The sequence below is a fragment of the Etheostoma cragini genome, chromosome 24, assembly GCF_013103735.1.
Source record: "Etheostoma cragini isolate CJK2018 chromosome 24, CSU_Ecrag_1.0, whole genome shotgun sequence".
NCBI classification, from domain to species: Eukaryota; Metazoa; Chordata; class Actinopteri; order Perciformes; family Percidae; genus Etheostoma; species Etheostoma cragini.
In genome coordinates this window covers 2,147,948-2,168,453 of record NC_048430.1, presented here as the reverse complement: position 1 = coordinate 2,168,453, position 20,506 = coordinate 2,147,948, and the positions used below count along the sequence as shown (strand labels likewise).

At 40.9% G+C, this 20,506-nt stretch overlaps 1 protein-coding gene across 10 annotated transcripts in view; it reads right to left on the bottom strand.

Annotated features, from left to right (window-relative positions):
* The window catches only part of dock9b (dedicator of cytokinesis 9b), a 49,424-nt gene extending 29,115 nt beyond the window's left edge, over window positions 1-20,309 (bottom strand). For 3 of the 10 annotated variants that reach the window (XM_034864360.1, XM_034864365.1, XM_034864364.1), the window contains exons 1-2: window positions 19,649-20,309; window positions 4,114-4,230 (exon numbers count right to left, since the gene is read on the bottom strand). In XM_034864360.1, the coding sequence (XP_034720251.1) occupies window positions 4,114-4,230; window positions 19,649-19,762 (231 nt within the window). In that variant the 5' untranslated portion in view covers window positions 19,763-20,309. Of the gene's footprint in view, window positions 1-4,113; window positions 4,231-6,672; window positions 6,973-11,437; window positions 12,068-19,648 lie in introns of those variants that run through there. The other 7 variants (XM_034864359.1, XM_034864366.1, XM_034864363.1 and 4 more) reach the window with 3 other exon arrangements.
* Window positions 20,310-20,506: the final 197 nt, after the last annotated feature.

Here is a 20,506-nt window from a genome sequence, read left to right as displayed (position 1 = left end):
GTGTTTTTCACCAGTCATCTGAAGATCCAGCATACTACTGAACATGTAGGGACAGTGTTATTAGACCAACAAGAATCATCTGTGTCAGTTACCACACCTGGCACTGCTCTAATGAGCTACCCCCACACCTGTCTACCTCCTCCACGCTCTGCCTCTCTGATTCCTCCTCATTCATTTAGATAATCAAATTATATTAGATTGCCTCATTTAAAGAAACCATTTGACATTTTGGGAAATCTGCCTCTTTGCTTTCTTGCCAAGAAATTCATAATATCTGTATCATTCCCACTCTCATAGCTGTACCCCACTCATATCTGTCTAATAACTATGAAACTAGGAAGTTAGCTTTCTAAGCTAAACATGCAGGTTTTGCAACTCCACTCGTTTTCAGATTTTAGGGTAATAAATCATATTATTGATCCTCAATCATGAGCTATTCTTTCAAGCAAGGTTAAAAAGATAATAGTAGATGGTACTTTTGTTCTTTCAAATTGCTATAAGAAAAAAAGAGAAAAAAATAGTACAGCAAAGAATGTACTGCAGCCTTTATTAATCAAGTCCAATTCTTCATCCTGCTAGACAGATACAGCCAGAGAGAAGAGAGCAAAGATCCCTAGCTGAGGAGCAAAAGGCGCCTCGGGCCTTGCTCCCACTTACTGTTCTGCTTTTCTACTCAACCCATAAAGATGAGTAGGAAACAGTGGCACAGTGACCTAATTTTGTAAAAAAACTCCTATTCTTACGCTGGCAAGCATGTACAGTTAATGAGACTGCCCTCATTTCTACAGTTCACTCTTGCAATAGCTATCAAAGACTTGTCAGAAGCCCAAACTGAGCTTAGTTTAATCAGTCCAGTTATGTTAAAACATTTGCAGCGAAAACAATATTGGTCCTTCATGCCGGCAATGCAGGGGTTTGCCTACAAAAGCTAAAAGACATCACATAAGACAGACTTTTTCGAATTTGTTATATAACTTTTTTTTTTTTAAATGACCTTGTTAAGGAAATTCAGAAAATGCTTTTATTTGCTTTCTTCCTGTGAGAAAGATGATACAATCAATACCACTCTCATGTCTACCTGATAAATATGAAGCAGGAGCCGAGATTAAACTCTAGGCAAGAAAGGGAATATTTTCCCAAATGAACAACTTTTGTTTTAAATTCAATAGCGTCAGCAGGGTGAGTGAAGGCTAAGGGGCATGTGCTTGGTGATTATAAAACTCAAGGGTGAGTAGATAATGGCTGAATATAAATTTTTGGGTGAATGATCAATTAGCATAATGCAGTATATCACAGTATGAGACTTCATGGACACTACAGCTGTACTCGCACATGCTTCAGAGCCGCTTCCTCAGTCGGTGGGTGCCCTAACTTTTCCCATTCACTGAAAACGAATGAGACAACACATACACAGCCTGCCTGTTTGACCAGTCACTCACAGGAGACTTTGACCAAAGGACACCCCTGTGGGAGTGAGTGTTCTGAGGACCGCTTTCAAGTTTGAAAGATGGAAGTGACTGTAGTGTTTTATCTGTACATATGTGGCGGATCAAACGTCGGAAAACTCTGGATAAGAAAAAGAGAAATGTCATTCTTACTTGACCACTATACTCCGTTATGAATTAAAATATTCAATTATTGACCACATTCTGTCCAATATCTATCCAAAGATCTCTCCTGTTCTACATGAGTGCACATCTAGGAGAAGTTGTCCCAACACGTCCTCATACCTAAATGACTAAATGACTGAAAATGTTGTTTGCCAATGATTTCCAAAATGACATGACAATTGGAGAGTACCAGCGACAGATACACGTTGAAACGGTCACAGTTTTGAAGACGTGGATAACATTGTAAAAGGATTGCAGTTTGGTTAGGTTTAGGCAACAAAAGAACTTGGTTAGGTTTGGAAAAAAGATCGTGGTGTGGGTTAAAATAAGTTTCGCAAAAGTTAGGTATATTGAGTATGTGACATTAATTAACATCACCTAATATAACCTACGTATGCAAGTTAAGATAAGTCGATGTTGGCTTTTCATTCCATGCAAGACACAAACAGGGCTCTCCTGGATAAAAGTCTACCATCACCTAAAAATAAACAATACAGGTCGTAATAAGCTGTTTGAACAGACAAAATATGCAGTTGTTTGTTTGGGGAGACGGTCTGGTTGATCTACTGTATAACTCAACACTTTACCTCCTTCCACAACAAGCCACTCTCTTGCCCACCCAGTTACTGTGTGCAACTGTGTATCCATATAAGTGTGTGTGTGTGTGTGTGTGTGTGTGTGTGTGTGTGTGTAGCACATTCACATGCTAGACCCTAATGTCTGGCTAGCGCCCGCCTCCTCCTCTCTAAGCCCAGTGATGTAAAACATATGGCAGGTTAGACAGATGGACAGACTGGGTCGGACCATACACACACACACTCACACACACACACACACACACACACACACACACACACACACACACACACACACACACACACTAAGGGCAAGCAGTTAGCAATGGCTGTGCTCTGCAGCCTTGTAATGAAAACCACTTACTGATTGTGAAATAGTCTAAAAGCATAATGTATGTGTAAGATTTCCCAATACATACTCTGTTAATGTTCTAAACTCCACAACTGTTTGGATTCAATAATCTCGTTTTGTTGCCTTAATTTAACTATTATATGTGTTGTGTGACAAATTGGACAGAGAATTTGGGAGGATCTTTGAAAAATGGTCACAAATACATAGTTTAATCTTTATAAAAGGCTTATTAATCTCCTTTAACAGCTGGTCACTTTAGGTTTTAGCAAAAGTTACTCAAACAGGAGAAAATAGTGTATTTGCCTAGGAAGAAGGCTGACCATTTTCCTCAGAGAAAACTTATGTTATGATTTGACAATATAAATACAATGAAACTGAATTGAATTGTCGGGGACTATTTTCAGCAGTGGATTAATCCACATTTGTTGCTCTAGTAAGTATTTGGGGCAGAAGGAAGGTATATGTGGGATGAGTCTAAATAAATGACAGTGTCTGTGTTCATGGTAGTCAAGTAACATGTCACCCAGTGCAACAGTGTGGCTCATTGATGTTTTTAATATATTTTGACAACAATGGAGCTCTACATGAAAAGGGGGATACATACATTGGCTCGGCTCGAATCTTGTCCCCGTTTTCTCTCTCTCTTAAACTGGGAGTGGAGATCCCCCCCAGTTGAGATCCATCTCAGCACTGCGATGATGTAATGTTGACACAGTCTATGAGCTTCTTTGAACACAAGCAGCAGATCTATGTAGCGTATAAATGTTTATAAGACCGCGAGCCCATGATTACACACAGTACGTGTAGAAGCCAAATTTATAGCAGATTCAACACACGGGTTTAATTTACTCATATCATCGTAACTTGCTGTGTAGGAACTGATTTCCTACAAAGTGAAGACAAATTTAAACATCAAGATAGCCATTAAAAGACTTAGCGATGAGTGAATCAGTTGACCTAACTGGGTCAACCTGCCTTACCGCAACATCCTGCTTCACCCAACTATAGTCTCACATACACATCCATATCCACACTGAGCAACTTCCATCTGGGGCCTTTGGCAAACTTTGTCAGTCACCTGACCCTCGTCCTCTCATCATATTTATTCGTCTCTCCTGGTAACACAAGTCTTGCTTCATGGATCTCTTCATGTACCATTATGATGCTGCAGCCTTTTAACAAGTGTTTGACTAATTCAAATCATGAATGTAAAACTACATACACAGTGCAGCTGTATTCCTAAGCAAGGCTTCATTAAACCATTTGCAGAAAACAAAGTATGAACTAGAAATGGGCATAATATGCCCCCTTTGAAACTGAGAACCAATGTTGATTTGTTGTGTTGAATTTAACATTTCAGTGTGGATGGAAAGTCCTTAGAAAACAACAAAGGGTATTATTAGGAGTGGCATATTTGTCTACAGGTAAACCCTGGTTTCAAACTTCTGCATTATTGTGGCCAGCCTCTAATTACTACCAGATACATTGTTCTGCAACTGAGTTTGAACTATAAGAGGGGAAAAGCTAAACAACAGTGTACCTACAAGCCTAAAACAAACCTCTCTCCACGTCTTACCTGGAAGTCGTCCGTTGGGAACTGCAGCATGTCCCGCAGAACATCACTAATGATCTGGGTCTTTCTCTGTAGAAGCACATTCTCATAGTCCAGAGGCTCTATGATCTTCGGCTTTATCTAAAAAAGTAGATTACAACACTGGATCAGCAAGTGGAAACATGTGGCAAGACAGACTACCTGTTTTGTTCCATATAAATATGTGTGGCCTTTCAGTAAATTTTCATCATTTGTTGACCAATAGTTGTTCAATTAATAAGGGTATCTGTATATGGGATGATTTACAAATCTGGGGTATTGACAGTGGACAACAAGTTGCTATTGTCTTTTCACAGAGTACAGACAGATACAGCAGCAGGAATTGGCACAGAGACAGAAATGAATGTGGGTTAACAGAAGAGGACATGCTAGATGAGAGAAGCGAGGGATGGATGGATGAGTGAGAGTCTGTGGGTGTGCCATTGTACCAGTCACTGTGTCATGAGCTCACGTTCAAAACCTGAACAAGAGAAGTAAATAGTGGTCATTGCAGCTCTACTAATCACTCTGCTGATCATTTTAATGAATATTCCTCCTATGTTTACACTTTAGTTTGATCTATTTTATGAATTTTTTATTTTTTTTGAGGATACTTGTGTTTTATCTGTTCAAATGATTTTGTGTAAAGCACTTTGAATTGCCCTGTTGAAATGTGCTATACAAATAAAGCTGCCTTGCCTTGCCTATGTACAGTCCAAACAGGATTCTTCAGTAAATCATTATGCTACAGAGATGGCTTTGTAAGCATTGGTGCTTGGCAGTATGTAAGATAGTGTAGCATAGTTCATGATGTAGCAGAGATTAAACTCCCCCAGCGCTGCAGACGTCAGCTTTAACATTCCACAGAAAAAAAAGGGAGTCTTCCAGCATGTCTTCCCTCAACCAGCCTGACTGTGATATTAGAACCTTGCATACAACAAACACGTGTGGCTGTGCTTGCATATTAAAATCAGGACACTGTGCGTGAAGTTGTGAGACAAAAGATTAACTCAGCAATGTTCATTATTTCCTTCTATCTATCATTTAAATTAGAATGATTATGAATGGGAATGAGTATACAATACTGCTCTGTGAGGCTGCAGTTTTTACTCTAAGCTAAATGCTAACATCACTATGCTAGCATGTCCACAATGGCAATGCTAACATGTTTCAGTTCAGCAGGTGTAAAGTTTACCATCTTAGCTAGTTTGTACAATGTTTACATGTACTAATTAACCCTAAACACAAAGACAAGCTGAGGCTGATGGGAATGTCATTAGTTTTGCAGGTAGTAAGTAATGGACAGTTTAGCATTTTGACCTGATGATGGATAAAAAGGGAAGGGATAACCAAAGTTATTATGATTCATCCTGAGGAGACATGTTTGTACCACATTTAATGTCAATCCATCAAACAGTTTTTGAATATTTTATATTATCAGTGGACCAAAGTAGTTGACTGACCAACCAACCCCAGAATCTCAAAAATGACTGATTACATTACCGATAGTTAATATGCATCAGTTACATCTCAAGTGCAAAGTACCCTTTACTGACAAATTAACAAATAAACAGAAAAATCAGCTTCTGGACAAAATATGAAGAAAAGTTAGCATCGTTCTGTGCATTTCTAATTGTAATTGTGCATCAATTACATTTGGATTAGCCTCTTGGTCTGGGTCCAATGAACACATAACAAACTGACCACAGATTTACATTTTGATACGTCCAACCAATCCCCCTGATGATGTAATAAAATATCCCTCCGTATCTCTGAGCTTTGGATGTAAAAAAATCATCTGATATGTCGAAAATCGACGGTCCTGATTTCCCTCTGGATAATAGCCATTCAGACAGAAGATAACAACAAACAGCTGTGAACTCTGACCTGCCAGTAATAATCTTACATGAGTACATTAGAGACACAGTTGTGAGATCAAGTTTGACTTAAAGGTGGAAAAAGGGCTGTAATTATGCTCAATAAACTCAAATAATGTCCATTTAATAAGCTCTTACCTTACAAGTTAACTAAAATGTATCATCTTCAATTACCGATGAAAAAAAGTATCCAACTTTAGTAAAGTTTTGCAATTAAATGACAAACTATGCATTTAGAAAAATAGTAGTAAAGTGGCAAATTGTTAGGTATTCAAATATTTGTCCAACTACCACAAAATGTCTACATCTATAGTATATTTTTATATATTTATCATTGCACCAATTTTGCAGCCAATTTGTCAATCTGCCTGACTCTGGTGCACAGCAACAGTTAATGTACAGAAAGAGCCACAAGTGCTCCATTTCCTAAAAAAAGATCAACATTCAACCCCCTAGAGAGGTGTACCCTGAAGCTGCTATTTCCCATTTCCGTCTAACCCTTTAAAAAAGAATACTTCAAAGTTGCTCTTGAAAAGGGATCTAAGAGATAGGAAACTTGTTAAAACAATCAGATAACATCAGTTCCGTATCCAACTACCAGAACTAGGTAGGATTCTTTAAAAATGAGACTGACTTCTATGTAGAAGAGGGCACAGCGCACACTTACCGCTGCCACCTGTGACCCACCAGTCTCCACCTCTGCCTCAATCTCAGCCAGGCTCTTGTACTGCTGTGGAGATTCTATCACCATCTCCCTTTTGGGGGCTTTGGCAGCCCGGCCCTGCATGGTGGTCAATCCTGCCTGCCTGTAAACAGGTGTGAGACTCACTGCTCACACACTGCCTTGGCACAAAGTTGCCCGCTGTATGTGAATGTTGGGAGAGCTTTGCCGACGTCCAGTGAGATTCCCTCTGTACTCAGTCACAATAACCCAGCCTCCCTCTCCCTCTCACTCTCGAGCTCTGTCTCTCATCAGACGGATATAGGGCCCCTCCCACCCTCACAGCTGTGCAGCTGTGAGGGTGTGTGTGAATATGAGTGTGTTTGTATGTACAGTATGTGAATTGTGTGAAAAGGAGGGGAGAAGAAATGGACCACTCCCGCATTAAAAACTTAGAAGAGGCCCAGAGATCATGTTATGTGCCTGCTCCACCTGCCTAGTGTGTGTGTGTTTAAAATATAAAACGTCAGAAAAGATAGAAGATAAGAGGAGATGAATGGAGAAAACATACTACAGTGTAAGTAATTTTTACATTTAGGTTTCAATAAAAATACTTACTGGGTATCACTACCTGCCAGTAGGTACAAGAGAAGAGAAGTAATAGTAATACTCAATAATAAAATGGCAACCAAAATACCATTACTCAGTACGGTAGCTTTCAGGAAGATGGCCTGCTGTTTTAAAAGAGCCCTCCACAGATTTAGCATAGCACTGTTATACCACTGGACCATGTAGCCTGGAGCTTCCGGCCTCAAGCAGAGATGAGGAGCTGAGGTCTGGTGAGCTCATTCCTTTCTAACTTCCCACTCCCAGTTCATTTTCAAACAGCATTGACCCAAAAAACAACAACAAAAACAACACTGACCCAAGTGACATCGCTTGGGGACATTTATCATATTGGACACAATACCAGCCGGTACAAAATATGGGTGTCGGACAATAAATTACAAGAATATTGAAGTTAAAAAAATTATAAAATTATGTTTTAAAATAGTGTCACCTTTCTATAGTTTGTCTATCATATAGTGAAGTTCCTTTTGTTCAACTATAAACTGTCCTAGTCCCCAACAGATGTCTTAGTCACAATCAAAAAAATCTAATTTAAGGTAACCATTTAAAAACTTTTTATTTATGTTATGGGTTATGTTAGTAAAATGAACCTTGGCCAATGTATCAATATCAGTTTTTTTAAACCCTCAAATATCAATATTGGTATTGTCCCTGAGATAATCCTGCGTTGATCAGGCTATATCTTTTGTCACTGAAGAAAATGTTTACTACTTCACTACAACAGTCAAATGGTACATGCCACAAATTCCCAAGCAAACAAATAGTACCTAATGTGGTGATTATTGTGTAATTATACTGAAATAAGTAACGCATACTCTCTTACATAGTGTACAGCAGTTAACTTGCAGGCAGATAGGTTATTCTCTAACGTCAGTTTTGATTGTCAGATGGATGGTACTGCTTTACTGTTGAAATGACTAAAAATAACTATCGCAAGTCACAGTAAAAGCATTTTATCTGTGTTGATAAAGTTCTACTCCCCATTGATGTACAGCTCCGCTTTGAACTGTTGCTGCGCCGTATCCGCTGCAGTGGGCACTCACAGCAGGGTTAGTTAAAACACTCTTCCCCCTTATCCGGCTCTTAGATGCAACACAAACACTCTCCTGCTGTTTCAGGAACAGTTTGAGTTGCCCCTTGTTTCTCCATGCAGTCAGCTTTTTCTCCGAGGAGAATAACTTTCCTTTAATCTTTGAGCAATGGAGGGGCCTCGGCATAGCTGTTTTCTATCAGAGAGAGTGTTTCAGAATAATGACATTTATAGTTTTCAATGAGGAATCACTGTGGGTAATTGTATGCAAATCCTGATGGTGTTTTTTCTCTCGTATGCTTCGTTACACAAAACTCCAAGACTACACTACTGTATACAAGCCACTGCATCTTTCTGTCTTTTTGGCATGCAGAATGAGAGGGGGAGAGGTGGGATGTCAGAGCGAGGCAATGACATGCCACAGGTCAGGATGACTTCAAAGGCTGTGGCTTTCTGGTGCAGTTTCAGCACCATCACTGCTAACAAAATGTAGCATAAAGGCAGGTAAGGGTGTGTGTGTGTGTGTGTGTGTGTGTGTGTGTGTGTGTGTGTGTGTGTGTGTGTGTGTGTGTGTGTGTGTGTGTGTGTGTGTGTGTGTCTTTCACTTTTGACAGCAGTGTTCTCTGATGTGTGAGTTACTGTGCATAATTTGCAAAACTTGTTTCAACTGTACTTGCTTCAAAGGGACTTGCTAAAATATGCCATTGAGAGAAATAACTTATTTAAAAACACAGGAAACTGCACACATGCTAAAAAATAAGGGGGTTCAACTCTACACACCCATGGGGTGAGGTGAGATGGAAAAAAACAGAAATAACCATCATGAAAAGAGCAGCATCAGTACCATAACTAATACAAGTGTGGATAGCTGCCACAGTGATAGTAACAACTAACACATATTGTAAGAGGACACACAGTAAGTGTGTAGCTCAAGAGCCCACCAAGCCAGGACCAGAACAGGACCAGTAAAAGGCTGTGAGATTAAACTAAATGCAGGTTTCTGACTTGACCTTCCTCTGGCCTCAGTGTGTAAAGGACTGCTGAGTGTACTGCGTCCCTATCGTCCTGCGGAGGCCTCAGTGACAGCGTTACCAGCTCAGCGTGATAATCAGCCTCTTGTCAAAGGCTCTGGCTACACTGAGGTCATCCAGTTTCATTCACCCACATCTCTCATGCCATCCCGCTTCCTGGAGCTATCGCTGGTCCTAGGCCAGCAATACCACGAGGGTGTGTGAGTTTGTGTCTGAATCCTTGTATGATGGGAGTACAAATTAGTTTACTAGACCATCTGCATAAAAGCTTGACGTAAAAAAACAGCAAAGAGAGAGAGAAAGGGAGGGAGAGATCAAGAAAAAGAGAGAGAGTGAAGCAGAAGGATGACGTCCATTTGTTTTTACACAGCTTGAACCCATTAGGACATGGGAGCCCTCCATGGGACATGGGAGCACACACACAGACACACACCCACACCCCCACACCCACACACACACACACACACACACACACACACACACACACACACACACACACACACACACACACACACACACACACACACAAGTCTGTGGAGAATTGCACAAGAGCAGGCTGACGTAATGTTTGGGAGCTACAGGCCCCCCCGAGAGAGAAAATGTGAGGGTGTTGCCTGAAAAGTCAAACTTCCCCTTCAGACTGACCATGATACACAAACATGCACACACATGTAGTTAGCACATGCAACTTAGCTCACTCATCTGATTAATGTGTGGCTCCAGGTAGTTCGGGGAAAAACATGTGGGACAAGTTAAATATGATACAAAAGAGGGGAGTTCCCTAAGTCGCTATGATGTCAGAGCTCTCAGAGGTGCTGATGTGAAAACACAATACAAGTGCTATACGTGACTGGGGACCTGGGCCTATTAAATTAAACACATCTATGCTGAAATATACCTCTCTGTACAAGGTACCTGACACAACAGGATTAAAGAAGACGTTGACCAATAGCAGGCCATCTTGACAGTGCTGACATCTGACGGAATTGAGAGCTGGAGAGTCCAAAAAATACAGGAAGCTACTGTAGCTTAGCTGTGTTTTCACATTGCAACTGGAAGGTTAAGCCTCTACTGGCTTGGAGAGGTCAAAGTCAGAGGGAAACAAGAATAAAAATGTAATACATAAATGATGAATGGAAACACTATATTTAAGATTTGGTCCACATACTTCAATTCATACAGTATTTGAATTCCTAAAGCAGCTCAAAATGTCCGAATCTACATTGAGCCCAAGGCTCCATTCCAGACGCTTCCTGTGTTCCCCAGCTGAACTAAGATTTGGATATTGATGGAATGATTCTCGCTGCAACTGATGCAATTACTGTTGTAAAGCTTTATGATTGTAAAGGAAACCCTGCATCCAAAAATGATAATGGTTGATAGTGAATGTCCTAGACTAAGTGTGCACAAGCAATCCTGTTTAAATCCCTCGCTATTGATTGTCCATTAAATCTCTCTGATTTAATACAGGGCAGGCTGTGGGCTAATGGAGCTATGGTGAGGGAAGTAGCTTAATGTAGCGACGCGTATCCAACTAGAAGACGACATGGCTACAGACCGAGGAAAAATGAATCAAGACCTAGATTTTACTTTTCTTGCTCAGGACAGGCAAACTTGTGCAAATCCTAAGACTTATCTTACATTTCCCTTTGCAGCCAGATGTTAAGCTTTCAATGTGCTGCACCAGTAATTGTGTGTTCGGGGGCACTGAAAGATATACTTAACTACTAAATCTAGTTCCTCTGGGGAGTCTATTAAGAAGATTATTAGTCAAAATTCTGCTGATCTGGGCAGTAACTTGTGTTTAATCTGACGAATCTGCGCTCTATCTGTAAATTATTCATTTTTTACCTCAAGAAGACCTGGGCTTATATGTACAGTATATGTGAAGGAAAAAAACTATAGCTAGTGGAGTCACTGGTTGTCACTAATTGTTTGCAAATGAAACTGGAAAAATAAGTATTCTCTACATTCTGGCTGCAGTTTAATTAAAAACACAACAATTGTTGCAAAAGACTGGGAAATAACTGGAAATTATTAACATACACGACAGCAAAGCAACATTTCAAAGGGGGTTTACCAGAGCAGTGGTGGGAATCCAGTGTTGAGATCCCCTCAGACTCAGTGTTTCCTCTTCCTCTTCCAGAGCCCCCAGCTCCACTGCCCCCTTGATGTAGCCACAGTTCCTCTCAAGGATGGAGCGGAGCCCCTCCAACAGAACCACGCTGGTGGTGCATCCCATGGTGCCACCACACATTCACCACCACCATGCAGGAGAAAAGAGATCTCCCTCTTTGCCCTATATTCCAGGTATATGCAGCAGTCCCAACTTGATTTCTCAACCTTGTCTTCTTCCACATGTAGTTAAAGATCCTCTTACAGGTGTCCTTAAAAGTCACTCAGGTAACCGTTTTCTCTCCCACAGCCGAGAATGATTTCCAATCATTCCCCCTGAAACATAACCACTATCTCTGATAGCAAAAACGCAGCTCAAGTGCTGAGAAGCTGAGTTGTATCCTCCTGTGTACAGCTCAGCAGGGATGGAGGGATGAGTGCGCGGAGGAAAGAAGCTGCTCATTCAGTCGGAGCAGGGCGTTGACTCTCTGACTCCTCTTCCTTCCTTACTTCTTCTACTACTTTGGGATGAGGATGCTCAGGCACTCTCACTTTGCTCTCTCCCTCTCATTCACTCTTCTTCACTGGTTTGCTTTCTCCCTCCTTTCTCAACCTTGCCATCTTTCTCCATCGTGCACGTGCCTATCATTTTCACTTCTTTTTTCCTCCTGGAGGTCTCTCTCTCTCTCTCTCTCTCTCTCTCTCTCTCTCTCTCTCTCTCTCTCTCTCTCTCTCTCTCTCTCTCTCTCTCTCTCTCTCTCTCTCTCTCTCTCTCTCTCTCTCTCTCTCTCTCTCTCTCTCTCTCTCTCTCTCTCTCTCTCTCTCTCTCTCTCTCTCTCTCTCTCTCTCTGCTTAGTCATTTCTCTGACTCGGCATGCTCTGTTAACAGTAAAAGCAGACTGTTACCAACAAAGATGCACACACACACACACACACACACACACACACACACACACAAACTCACCCACACACACACACAAACTGGCTGCTGCAGACAATGTTTTACTCTTTTTCTCTGCCTCTTGCCCTCCTTCCTCTTTCTCCCACTAACTATGGAATCACAAGGGATGCAGTCATTGTTCTGATGTCATTTACATGTGCTCCAAGACATAAAAAGGAGTGAGTTAACGTCCTTTGACCGGCTTTGCCAGGCCCACAGCCATTAACACTTTGTCAGGCTGATCCATCAAGCATGATGCGTCATAGGACAACCAGGACAAACCTGGCAACACTCTGCAAATCTTATTAACATAACATCATCCTTACATACTCTCTTCAGAAGCAAGGGCATAAGCTGAAGGATACAAGCTTTTTTATGTAGGGCTAATGTAAATTTACATGCAAACAATTATCAGTATTTCTTCAGCTTCTCTCTGGGGTTGGTGTGAATATTTCATCAGCGGATGACACACTCACCTACTTTCATATGGATGATGAAGCAAAATGGGTAAGATGAGACAAAAGCAAGAGAGCGCAAAGTAAAAGTGGTATTTGGAATAATGGATAATGGAGAGACAACTAAGATGGTGGCCATACATGACAACAAGAATAAGCTACATGGGCTTGATGCTGAAATTTTTCCATGGAAACATTTTCAACTGGTGGAATACTGAAAAAGTTAAAGACCTCATAGCATGAAAATGTCACTTCATGGTTTGTTTTTAACATGCGTTCCTCCGGCTAGAAATGGCAATAGGTGGAAATAAAAACTCAGATATGCCCAATCTGGAATCTTGCCCCTTATGAGGTCATACGCAGCAAGGTTACCTCCACTTTCTCTGCTTTGCACACGCAGAGAATTTAGCCCACCCATGAGAAAGAGAGAGACATCATGGCTTTCAAACAGACAAAGCATGGCAGTTGGTCAAGGCCACACCCGACACTGCACCCCACAGTGCACCCAATAACCTTTTCACATAGACATCTGCAAACTAGGGAAACCACAGATTGCACCAGACAAACAAAATGTTTTCATCAGAATCCACAAAAGACATTCATCAGTTGTAAACAGGGTGCAGTGGAAAAGATGGAATCCCCCTCAGTCAACATAGCAAAAATAATGCTCTTCTCAGATGCTCATCTTCTAATCCACAAAACAGTCTAGTACATACTTCCTTGATCATAAATTTACTTAATAAGCTTTATGGTTTTAGTATTTGCAGTTTTAGACCAAATTGTGGTGCTTTTTTATCAGCTTTTCAATGCAGTAAACCCTTAACAAACAGAGTTTGCTTGCATAGGCAGCATGAACCAACAAACAAACAAAATCAAACCTAGAAAGATTTAAAGGGTGAATTACTAAATGAAACCCTTATTTCCATGACTAAGAAATGTCAAAGTCCCATGCCATAGCTAAATTCCGACACAACAATAAAGACACGCACAAGAGCTTCTTTTCCACTGGTCAAAGAAAGCACAGATCCTTGTCCTACAGCATGGTCATTTATCAGTATCTCTAGGAGAGAGGACAGAGGTAGAAGATGTGGACCACCGCTGCCTCCCACAGACTGCTCCTAACACTGCAACACTGAAGCCCAATGACTCACCTCATCTTTTCAAAACCAACCCCCCCATATCCACATGACTCAATCCATGTTTTGTCTTTGCATTTAGGGTCAGTCACGGGAATGCAGATAGAGGGAATATATGTCCAGTGTGATTACAGAGCATAACAAGTTTGTTTTTTATTACTATGACCATGGAAGAAGACTAAACAGTCATGCTAGCAGCTTTGTGAAGCTATACTCTGACACAGTGGTACTTTCAGCTAAATGCTTACATCAACATGCCAACATGCTCACACTGACAAAGCTTGAATGTTGATGTTTAGCAGGTATAGTGGTTACCATGTTCACCAACTTAGTTTAGTATGTTAGCATGCTAACATTTGCTAATTTGAACTTAACACTTTACAGCTGAGGCTGATGTGAATGTCATTCATTTTGCTGGAATCTGGTCATAAACCAAAGAAGTGGGCAAATTGAAAACAGAAGAAATTGATTTCATCACATCCTCCTTGTGGATTTATACTGCATAATTTGTCTTTTGTAAAATGATCTTATATTGCATGAGCCCTTGTCCAAAACAGGGAGAGTAGTCAGGTACTTGATCATGTTTGCATGACACTTTTAGTGTATATAGTGCAAGCTGTAACGGGTTCTCTTAATCTGAGGCAAATGTGCCAATGAAATCATCAGGGACCTAAATTCAGGCTAACATAAATGAATGTCTCTGTCAAATCTGGGTTATACTCATGTGATTTGCATCTGAGTGTCTCATGCCTGCAGGTAATCTGCCAAAAAAGAACAGAACCCTAAAGGCACAATGTATAAAAGAAAAATGGATTGTGTCTGTGTTCAATAGCCTACTCTTCATGGCTAGCAAACCAGTAATGAGTTATATATATACATATATACATACACACACACACACACACACACACACACACACACACACACACACACACACACACACACACACACACACACACACACACCCTGTACACTGTACTGTTAATGCACTTTAATTGTACCTATCTTAGACAAACTTTCACAGGGAAGGATTTTCAGGCAGCAGAAGGATGGTGAATGGCTTGACTTCCACACTAAAGTGAAATGGCTTTTTTTATTCAGAGAACTGGGTGTGCATTGTGTCAACTGGGTCAGATGAATTTGTTATGGTCACTGCCCAATTATTGCAGAAAAAGCGAGCTGTACTTCTCATTGAAATAGTAACTAACTGTTTTGGGTATATTAAAGACACAAAGTTAAAGGGGCACTCCACCAATTAAAAATAAATTGAACATAAAATACAGTTTTTTTGCCATGGTCAGGACTCCTCAGCCATTGAAAACAGTCCTCCGTAGTAGTTCTGGCGGGGCTTTGTCAAGCCTGAGGATGTCATAGTTGTAGGATGATGTCATCAGGGTTATTTCAGCTAGGGGAGACTACAAATGTGTAACAAACTGGAGATGTGAACGTTTTTAATAAGTGGAGATTTACCAGGTAGGGCAGGTTTAACCAAATATGCAATTGGTCGCATTACGGGAAATAGCTTCCAGTGTTTTTGGAACTTGTTACTGGGACTAAAAGTCAATATATCCCTGCCTCTGTTTTAATTTGGACCTTGTTTTTTTTATCCGTTTCCCAACTTTATTGATAATCAATAAAATAGAATTGCTTTCTTGGTGCTCCACTACAACAATTAAAGCACTAAAACATCAAAAGACCTTATGCAATCATTTGCAAACACTTCCATGGTCTGCTAAACCTTTTTGTTTTCATTTATCTCAAAGTGCTCATGATTACACTATTTGTGGAAATTGCATGCACTATGCAATCTGAGCATGGTCTTTCCACAAGCAGTGGCTCTGTTTAATGTCAGAAAAGTAATCTAAATTCAAACATTACACCCCAGAGTAGGTACTGGCTGACACAGGGTTGTTACAATAAATCATAAACTGTCAGTAACAATCATACACAATACTGATGCAGTTTGCATCTCTAATGTATCTTGAGTGATTTCAAAGTACTTTAGGAATATGATTTGGCAGCCTTGTCTTTAGCCAACACTTTTCATTTAACCATTGGGGCAAATGTTAAACATTCTTTCAATTGGGGTAGTTTGTGAAACTGTCTGCTTAACTTGAAACGTAATGTTACTGTCTGCTAGGCAGATTCTTACAATACTCAACAAAACAAAAAGTCCTCAAAACACTAAAGATGTTGCAATAATTTGAAATCTCCCTTACACGCTCTCTTGAATCAACACTGAAGGCTATGTAGCAGAAACAAACATGCAGCAACTATCCAATAAAAATGAGGTGGCACTCAAACAAGAGCAGATTTTTTTTTCATTTGTGAGAATGATCACAGCCTTGCGTGCCGATTGTGGTGGAAACTGGCAACATCCCAAAATCATGTCATGAAGTAGGAATTTTGTATTGCGGTGATGCTGAATCTTGCTGTTTTCTATCAAATTAAAGCTCTAAAGAAGGTAAATGACAGTCTAAGACTGTCTCAGGACACACATGCCAGACTGGCCATGAAAGCAAAAAGACAGCGGCTGTTCACGCCAGCGCAAGGGTGGTCGACCGGGTATGATGTAGCCTAAATAAAGAAGACATGGAAAATGCATGCCCAGAAAAGCAGTAGTCTCAGCTATCAGGAGCAGCAACTTCTGACAGCATCAAACCAGCAGATGACCAAATGCCTTGCTTCATCACAGGTCCTGTATCATGACACATATATAGGTCAGCACTGCTAAAGCATCTGCAAATCTGCAGATTATCGCTGCCAGTTTTTTTAATGCTCTAATCAGATCAAATCCTCTAAAGTAGAGTTCACTCTTAAGTGGAAATCCACAGTTTGAACTGCAGGTCAGAACCAAAGATAAATGGGAGGTAGTATTAAGGTTGCAGGATTACGGGGATAGCGTTTCTGAGTCTCATAGCTAGAGATGCAGAAGAAAAAAGTAGACCAACAAAGACAAGTTTGTTTGTATGCATTTTTGTGTGTATAGAAATGAGTGAAGACATTCATTCAGCAAGGCAGAAAGAGTTATAGAAACCTCTACGCACGCATTTTCCGCAGTTGGAAGTGATTATTAAAACTGCAGGGGCAGTCTTTACTGCTCTACTGCCTGGCCTTCACTTTGTTTACTAAGGTATTGCTGAGAGCTAGACACGCCTGCAGTGTGTGTGTGTGGGCTTCTAACTTGCCTGATCTGGCCTCAGTCTTGAATCTAGATGATTTATCACATATGCAGGTATTCATAATTGATGGTCCCCTGGGTGCTTAATGCTTAAAAATAACCAGGACACCTACCATCATCTCATCCATTATTAAATACAGCCCCGAGATCTGATCTAACATCCATTATGCCACTCCACACACTCAGGACAAAGACAGAATTAATATTACTATGACATAATGGTCCAGTGTGGCGATTAAGACTAAATAATGGATTGTACTCTACTATACCAGGAAGAGGAGTATATAGAAAATAAATATATATATAGAGAGAGAGATAGAGAGAGAGCGAAGAGAGAGAGAGAGAGAGAGAGAGATCCGAGTTGCCAGTTAAGCATCACATCCAAGGCCAACCTGCTACTAGCTGGGTGAAATCTGAGCCTTTGAGGAAATTTTTTGATGTCCAGTATACTCTATATATATATATTTGCTTTTACCATACCAGCATGTCAGTCTCTATGTCAAATGGGCCAGGGAAACAGCTGCACCCTAAATACACAGTCAAAAAATAGAGACACAAAAGTACCATTACAGGCACATAATGGGACCCAGATGTGTACCTTGTGATCAACCATTATGTCACAAAGTTGTTTAAGTACAGATTGCAGCTAATTCAGCCTGACTTTAATGTACAGTTGCCAAAATTAGTTAAAGGGGCGCTCGTTTACTCAGCATGGGTAGTATGCTACTACTCAGCTTGTGAAAACAGGCTCTGTAGGACTTTTCTGAAATCTGACGTCAGGGTGATGTCATCTGGGTTACTTCAGCCAGGACTTGGAGACTAGAAATTTACAGAAAATCGACAGTACAAATTGGAGTTGTAAAGTTTTTATGTATAGAGTATTTTAAGTGTAAGTATTTCTGATTTAGGGCAGGTCCAACTAAATATGTTGTTGTATTATGGGAAATAGGTTACAGTTTCAGGGTACAAGCGGCCGAAATGGGTTTCCTCAGGAGGGTGGCTGGCGTCTCCCTTAGAGATGGGGTGAGAAGCTCAGTCATCCGTGAGGAGCTCGGAGTCGAGCCGTTGCTCCTTTGCGTCGAAAGGAGCCAGTTGAGGTGGTTCGGGCATCTCGGGGAAGACCCAGGACTAGGTGGAGAGATAACATCTCCAACCTGGCCTGGGAACGCCTCGGGATCCCCCAGTTGGAGCCGGTTAATGTGGCTCGGGAAAGGGAAGTTTGGGGTCCCCTACTGGAACTGCTGCCCCTGCGACCTGATACTGGATAAGCGGATGAATATGGATGGATGAATGAATGGAGGGTTACAGTTTCGCATATAACTGCCCTAGTAAAACTACAAAATATCAATTTTCTTTTCAGTTTTTGTACAGATTAAACGGTGACCTTCGTAACTGTTGGTAGACATTTCTACAAGTTGGACAACTTACTCTCTTCGAGAAAACCAAAAAGCAAATTTCTCAAAAGTATTCCTCTAAGATGTCCTGGTAGCAATGCTTCTAGCTAGCATGAAACAGGTGAAGGATAATGAGATTTTTGCAAAACTAACAATTCCTACTGAATGTATGTTTGTTGGAATTGAAATAAAAACATGTCTCAAAAACGTTTTACTTCCAGTGCCCTGGCTGTGTATGTCTGTATACTATGAGCTGGATACACAGATGACTATACTGACAATAAAACTTGACAGTGAGGGTGGGTTTCATAGCTATAAGTTCTCATTTTGAGTGAGAGTAAACTGTCTGTGTCTTTTGATGACTGTATTACAAGATCAGTAGGCACACTGGGACCATGGAAAGAGACAGCAGACATAATTGACAGCAAAAGCCATTAGTTGCAGAAAGAAATGGCATATTGATCACTATTATGCAACAAGACACAGTCACGGGGTAACTCCCTGAGGATGACGACACAGCAAAAGGTAAACTGAAACACCAACAGTGCATTCTGCAGAGAAATTGAACATCCTGTCACGCAGTAGTAAAAAAAACCTAAAAACTAGATAGACTGTGTCCAGCAAATGTTATCTTTTTAATTACTTGGCTGTTTCTGTCTAAGCTATCTGGTTACCATGTGCACCTAGGGCATCAGATGACAGGATGAACTTAAGAAGTGTGCAGGCAGTGGTGAGTGTGCGTGTGTGTATATATGTGTGTGTTTATTGTCCCCTAGAACTGGCGGTGTATATTTCCGTTACCTGGCAACCCCTTTCAGAAAGTTGAAACAACAGACACGCTGCTTATTTCGACATTGGGAATATATACACATATAATAACCAGCAAGTGACAGGTTAACTACTGTTTTACAAATGTCACCAAATAAATGACGAGTGGTGTTATAGAATGTATGTGGCCCAGCTCATAACTCCAGATGTCAAGGTTTAAGGCCATCCAAAATAAGCAAACACCTGCATTCAATCTTCTTATGTGCATAACAGACAGTTGAGTTGGGTTTTTTTCCTCTTACCATCAACACTGACGTCCTGACAGCCTCGGAGACGCTTTGCCTCAGCTCTGCGGCGGTGCCCGGTTTGTTGAGCCCCCGGGTAAACTTCCTCGCCTCAGGTGGAGCAGAAGCCATTGTCGAGCCTGCCTTTCATCAGACAGCCAGGTACTGAGAAGAGCAGACTGTGAGGGTTGTTTCAAGCGGCGGTACGAAGGCTGCAACCCTGCGTTCCAGGCTGACCGACGTGCGTAAATGCACGCTGGTGCCGTTTTATCCTGTCATTACGCTTCTCTGAAACTTTACATTAGCTCAGTCATATCTGCAGTAGTATAGGATACCAGGAGAGAGAACAACATCCAGAGCCAGCTACGCTCCGTCCCGTCAGCAGAGGTCCCTTGCGCAAACTGGCGCGCCCCCCTTGCTCAGTGTAATAATGCCCATTGGCACAGCACTGTCTCTGGGACACTCAGTTTATTGTCGAAATACCACTTTAGGGTATTTTCTATCTTTGGCATGTTTCCATAATAAATATTTAGGAATATTAAATGCCTCGGAGATTTAGATAGCAATTAATGCCAAGTCTTTCAATCTCTACCTATCAAACATTTTGAGGTTATATAACAAAAACTGCACACTGTCCTGCCTTAGGCACAGGCTTACATTGCCACCTGCTGGAATGATTATTTTTTAACTCAGTCTCAGGCATTAGACGGGAGGTCTCCATGCTGCACCATACACGCTTGATAAAGTCTGTGTTTGGGCTTTAAACTATGTATAAAGTTATTTGACCACACAGAGGCAGTAAAGTAACACTAATACTGGTAGTTGAATAAATAGTGATGCTTTTAATAGCAATCGGAAATATTAACTTTTAAGTCA